Genomic DNA, 6,000 nt, shown 5'->3' on the forward strand with positions numbered 1-6,000 from the left:
TTTCACCAGCGATCACGGGAGCAGGGTTTGGCACGAACATCAGATTTTTCTTCATCAACCAATAAAGTTTGGCACATCACCATCATGCATAACATCCCTCTCAAAACTCTCCGAAGATGCATCAGCGGAAGTCCCACCACCAGCAGCGTTCCTCCGACCATCGAAATCCTTCTTGGCTTCGGTCTCCTTGTTAGCAAGAGCCTCGACGTCCTCACCATCATAACTCTCCTCCATCTCAGTTGATTTCTCACCACCGGTCTCACCAAGGACATCCCACTCATCATTTGGAGAAACCAGCGAGAAGTCCGAAGTTATCCCCATGGAAGCGCCAATATCAATGTGTCCCTCAGAGGAATAGATCTTGCCAAAAGAGAACTCTTGATCTGACCCAGCACGGATGGTTGGTTGAAGATTAACATCTTCGTTCCTCTGATTCGGGGAGGGGGAGAGTTTAGGATCATCAGGAGGAATATCCCCTTGACCCCTAGGGCCAATCTCCTCTTCAGTAGCTCTGCCACCAATATTCTCATCATCCTCATGATTTTGTGGAGAAGTCTATGTGCGTTCCTCATCATCGCTAACTTCTTCTTCTTCCTCGATGTACTCATCGTTCACTAGGCTGGTAACCTCATCGGGAACTTCTATCTTCTCAACAGCAGCGGTAGAAGACTGAACTGGGCCTATCTTTTTCTTCTTCGTTACCTGAAGACATAACATCGTGTTACCACGAAGACAATTTTCTCCATACTTTTATTAGTCTCAAACTAAGAATATTAGGGGCAAGTATACACATTAGAATCTCATAAAAAGTCATACCTTGACAGCGGCGGCACCCTTAGGAGGAAGGGTAGCGTCGGAACTTTCTTCTTCATCTACATCAGCAGCATCGAAGGCGTACTCGAAGTTCATACCAGAAAAATTCAACTTCCAAGGACATAAGTCACCATAACGAGCGGGAGCACTAGCACGAGGTTGAATACCATCAATGGGGAGTCATCCATGCTGACCAGGTACCCAACCATAAGCCCAAGGACCAACAAATTCGATAACAGTGGCATGTCATTCATAATCATGATCACGTTTGAGCCGATCAGAGCAGGAAAAAGTTTTCGCTGAGGAGTCCCTTTGATACCAGGGACATATTGGAGCTTAGAATCACTCACTTCATCTATAAGACAAATTTCACCCTGAGGAGCAGCAATAGTACGAAGGGCGACACTCCAGGGTTTACGGTTCCTACCGTTGACATAATCTCTGAAGGAGGCATTGAAGTTTTCAGGGGTATACCAATCTTTCTCACCCGGGTTGGGAACATAGAAAGTCATCATCGTCTCCCCATTACTCCGAAGGTAGCACTCCTTAAGCGCTCGAAGATAGTTCTTAGACAGCTGTACCACCGAGCGGCAGAGAGTATGTGGAGTAGAACCTTCACGGCGAGCCAAGGCATCGTAGTAAAAAAAATCACCCGATTTATACAGGGGCAACATGAGGTCAGATTCGAAGGCCCCCACGGCCGTCAGCAAGTGAAAATCATCGTATTTATAGTTCGTAGTCAGATCATAAGTAAGATCATCATCGGGAGCATAAAATTAACGTCAAAAGCCTCGAGTTCATGCTTTACCTTAAACGCTTCAATATCTACGTGCTTATAAGTAACCTTCTTCTTACCAACCGAGACGCTTCATATAATTGGGGCATCGTCAGAACCAGCATATTTACTCGACGATGTTTTCTTCGGAGGACTCATATCCGAAGCTTTTCTATTGGTCGATAGATTCCTCGACGGGTCTGTCCTCGGCGCAGCACCTTTAGCAGATTTTCCTCTCAGGGGAGCAGTAGATGATGGAACCGTAGGTTTCTGAGAAGGCATCGTATCTGGGGCAACAGAACGAAGAGGTTGTACATTTAGCGGCTCAACACGATGAGGAGAAGAAGGCGGCACATTCGTCGGCTCAGCACGTTGAGAGGAAGGATTAGTTGAGCGACGGTTAACCGCGTATCGGGAACCCTTCGGGGGATCCCCCTTCTTCGTAGATGAAACCCTAAGACCTGACGATGACGAAGTCTTGTGAGTACAAAGGTATGGTTGAGAAGACTTAGGTGGACCACCCTTCGGCGGAGATCTATCAGGGCTTCTAGATTGAGGAGACCTATAAGGACTCGATGGTAGAGTTTGATATGGAACCCGATGACGATCAGCCATACCTACAAGGGGCATAGAAGTAAGACGAAGATCAAATAGAGAAGATGATGATCATAAAACGAAAGTTTTTCGACTTTCACAGTTCATCAGAAATACCATCACATTTCATCAGAAACATATAGTTTGATAAAAAACCCACAGAAAACTAGAAACCCTAATTCAGCCGTAGCCATTAAAAACAAGCTTCAATAATCAACAAAGAAGCCATAGATTTTGTGATAAAGAACAGGGGAAAGTATATAGACTTTTGTATATTTTGTTCTTCATCAAAAAACCTAGATACAGCAGCAAAGATGATTATCAACCAAAATCAAGATAAGGATAACACCATACCTGAATCAGAAGCGTTACGAAGAGACAAAGACGATCTGCAAACACCTGATGAACAGCGACAGCAGTGACTTCTGAAGATTCGATCAGGTTTTGACTCCAATCAGCACCAGCCGAAATTAAGAACTAAAGAACAAAAAAGAAGAATGAAAAGGTTCAGAGAAGAGAATGAAGAATGAAAGAGAAGAATAAAAATTTAATGGGAGATTCTTTCACCTATTTATAACCGCCACAAACGTAACCATCCCGAAAAACGAGAAGGAGTAATTGCAAGGAGTGGGAAACGTGCTCTGAATTCTAGCGGGAGTTATTGTAAGAAGAATAAGAGACTATGAAGACAGTTTTCTTCAAACTTTGACCAAATTCAAACTTGAAGAAAATGGGCAAATTGTATACACATAGTTCATCATCCACCACGTGTCAAGAAAATCACACGTGGACGGCATGCGATCCAGACGCATCAAGATATGATGTCACATCCCAACACCCAAGGGGCATCTATCATCTACACGTGTACATCATCAGATTGATCCAATGGCGAAGAATCAAGGAGCACCCTAGGGTAAGCTATCGAGAAGCATGGAAGAATAGCCAGAGAAGTACTTTATCCCATCCCAAGAAAGATCCAAGATCAAGGGCTGAGAAGAGTCTCGCCGACAAGGACGTGACAGGGGGAATCATACATCTGTCTGACGCGTGCATACCACCCCAACCACCCACATTAAACACTCTAGGCATAGGGTACCTGTCAAACATCCCGTGAAGAAGGAGGAGGTTCTTCTTCGTTCATGCATAATACTGTTGGAAGACGCTGGGGAAGAAACGAAGATAGCAGCGGGATGCCACAATAATCAAGACGATAAGGATACATCTGTCTCTGATGGCGGATCCCATGTTCAGTCCTTATAAATACCCCTCTCCACTTAGAGAGAGGGGGTCGACCAATTGAGGATTAGAGTGAGATATAGGAGCATAAGAGAGAGAAGTAGTAAAGAGTAAATGGTAGATTTATCTTCGTTCTAGCTTCGTTATTCACTCCAAAGTCATTCGACTATCATTGTAACCCCCAAATGCATAGTGAAACAACTACTCCGTGGACGTAGGCCTTAGTGCTGAACCACGTAAATCATTGTCTCATTTACATTCATCACTTTATCTTCTGTTTTATATGCTTTACCTAGATTCGTCGTGATCTATATATGATCGTATGAATAACTTGATTTACTCTCCATTGACCGGACGATGACGAGTCGAAGGCTCAGAGTCTGATGGGAATCGAACTTGCATCATTTTACATATGTTTTACTCCCTTTAATGATTTTGTATATAAGGCAAATATTGTTTGCGAACACTTTGATACCATCGTTATTTATGTGTTCACAGTTTTTAATTGATTGCTTAAGCTTTGTGTGTTGCTTGTTTTGATCATGGTTGTGTCAATAATTACTTGCTCGCTAAACTGATTGGTTGCTAATGTGCTATTCTTATTGCTGCATTTTCACATAATTGCTGTCGCGAATATATCTAATAGAAATTCAGGAATTATTTCTAGAATTAATGATGCAACATGGCAATACATTATCCTGTATTACAATTAACAACTTCAATCATGTTCATAATCACAAATCAATAATAAAGCAAATGTACATTAATCGGTCATATTGCTGCATAACTGAAATCATCTACGGCTTCGTGTGGGGAAACAGCAGATAAAATCACAAAAGTACCATATAATACAGTAACAATGGCCGTGAAATTGACAAGGAATGCTTCGGATCCGTACTTGTCAATGCCTGCATTTTCAAGGAACGTGAGTTTTTCTAAAAAGCCTAATGCAGCTGTGCACAATGCCAATACGTAGACGAACATTCCAAACAATGCGTGCCATGGAACCGAATCAGCCCTTACAGTGCTTGACCCTCCGGGATAGAAGAACACCACAAACCCAAATATCCACTGCAGAAGTTTATTACAATTCATCCATCATAAACATGTATATCTGACACAAAATTATACTTATTACTTTCTGTAGGATTGACTCAAGAAGCATACATACCTGAATTCCATATAGGCAAATAACACCGATACCAATCCACGAATGCAAACTATACAAATTGGCGATTCCGCTCTCGTTATGAAACTTGAATGCAGCATAGATACCAATGATGCCAAGAACTAAGGCGACGGCGTGAAGAACTAAATGAATTTTTTTCTTCACTTCTTTTCTCCATGGTAGAGCTTTGTAACTTATTATTGCTGCATATTTCACATAGATTTTTGGTCAATAACTATACTTAATTGAATTTAAGAAACATTTGTGAATTTAGTTTGACATCAACACAAATGGTTCTATGGTCTAGTGGTCAGGACATTGGACTCTGAATCCAGTAACCCGAGTTCAAGTCTCGGTAGAACCTCACTTTTTACTATTTTTTTCCTCTTTTCCAATCAATTTTTTTTTTGTAATCAAACTCAGATAGTTGTTGATTTACCTTCTCCTCCTAAGATTATGAACCCAATTAGCATCAAAACTGGATGAATCTGCAAATTTTAGAACACAAAACAGTCAATATTAGAAGAAAAAGTCAAACCAAAACAGAGCAAATGTCTTGAACAAGCAAAAACAGACTAGATTCCTAACCGAATCACAAAATATTAGGATAAAATAGAGGAAAATTGAGTCTAAAATTAGTTAATTTCAATATAAATTAATCATTAAAATTAAAGTCAAACAGCATAATCACAAGAACTACAAAACAAAATTAGCCCCACAAAATCAACAACTCCAATTTGGTAGTTCAAGAACCCTTTAAAACAGAGTAACCATGAAATACTTACATTGAAGATGAGATTTTTGTTGGAGGAAGAAAAAGCTAAACCACCTCTGAAATGAATACACCAAACCAATACCATAACCGCTGCTATGACTCCCAATACATGGGATACAAACGTAAAGGGTTTAGCTTTTACTGTCAAAGCCATCTCTCCAGAAATTCAGGCCAGGTTCTTTGAAATAATATGAAATGAAATTGGTTACTCTGTTTTTGCTTTCCTTATATGTTAGGTTGTTGCATCAAATCGTTTTCAACTGATTTCCAAATCAGGAATTTAAGATGTATCACGTGGCAGCTTCCGATTTACGACTCGCTACAATATAAAATTATCTTTGGCATCGTGTTTTCATATGCGCCACTCTCTCGTACGAAGAGATAAGTGTTGAGAGTTTGTTTACCCGCTTAATCACAGTGTACGTTACCACTGATTGTTATTCAAGTCCAACTGCCAACAACCAGTATGTACTTTCACTTGTATGGGCAAATGTGTTTTGACAATACCACAACAAGTAGGTACTAACAACTTTTCCCCCAAACAATAGTGAAAAGGGATCCGTAGTGAAAATCTTACCTTGAAAATGGTCCACATCCATGAGACGTTGTTTATGAGTGGTCGTGATCTCAGCTATAAAA

At 40.9% G+C, this 6,000-nt stretch overlaps 2 protein-coding genes and 1 non-coding gene across 3 annotated transcripts; 1 reads left to right on the forward strand and 2 right to left on the reverse strand.

The window, feature by feature from the left end:
* Positions 1–1,681: 1,681 nt before the first annotated feature.
* On the reverse strand, positions 1,682–2,203 carry LOC113272166 (uncharacterized protein DKFZp434B061-like). The gene has a single exon (XM_026522056.1). It carries the CDS (start codon positions 2,201–2,203, stop codon positions 1,682–1,684), a length of 522 nt encoding a protein of 173 aa, XP_026377841.1.
* A 1,855-nt stretch (positions 2,204–4,058) lies between these two features.
* LOC113274931 (probable ascorbate-specific transmembrane electron transporter 1) lies at positions 4,059–5,778 on the reverse strand. Its single transcript, XM_026524343.1, has 4 exons — positions 5,372–5,778; positions 5,026–5,074; positions 4,590–4,789; positions 4,059–4,489 (listed from the first exon to the last, which is right to left on the reverse strand). Exons 1-4 carry the CDS (start codon positions 5,513–5,515, stop codon positions 4,190–4,192), a joined length of 693 nt encoding a protein of 230 aa, XP_026380128.1. The 5' UTR covers positions 5,516–5,778; the 3' UTR covers positions 4,059–4,189.
* Positions 4,879–4,950, forward strand: TRNAQ-CUG. Its single transcript has one exon. It is a non-coding gene; the product is annotated as a tRNA-Gln (tRNA).
* Positions 5,779–6,000: the final 222 nt, after the last annotated feature.

Source organism: Papaver somniferum, chromosome 4 (assembly GCF_003573695.1).
Source record: "Papaver somniferum cultivar HN1 chromosome 4, ASM357369v1, whole genome shotgun sequence".
Classification (NCBI taxonomy): Eukaryota; Viridiplantae; Streptophyta; class Magnoliopsida; order Ranunculales; family Papaveraceae; genus Papaver; species Papaver somniferum.

Bases quoted from the DNA above. Each gene is read 5' to 3' on its own strand.
- LOC113274931 (XM_026524343.1), bottom strand. From the start codon at position 5,515: ATGGCTTTGACAGTAAAAGCTAAACCCTTTACGTTTGTATCCCATGTA. The intron at 5,075-5,371 runs GTAAGTATTTCA...TAAAATTTGCAG, and splicing joins ACAAAAATCTCATCTTCAAT to ATTCATCCAGTTTTGATGCT. The intron at 4,490-4,589 runs GTATGTATGCTT...AAACTTCTGCAG, and splicing joins TTTGCCTATATGGAATTCAG to TGGATATTTGGGTTTGTGGT.
- LOC113272166 (XM_026522056.1), bottom strand. From the start codon at position 2,203: ATGGCTGATCGTCATCGGGTTCCATATCAAACTCTACCATCGAGTCCT.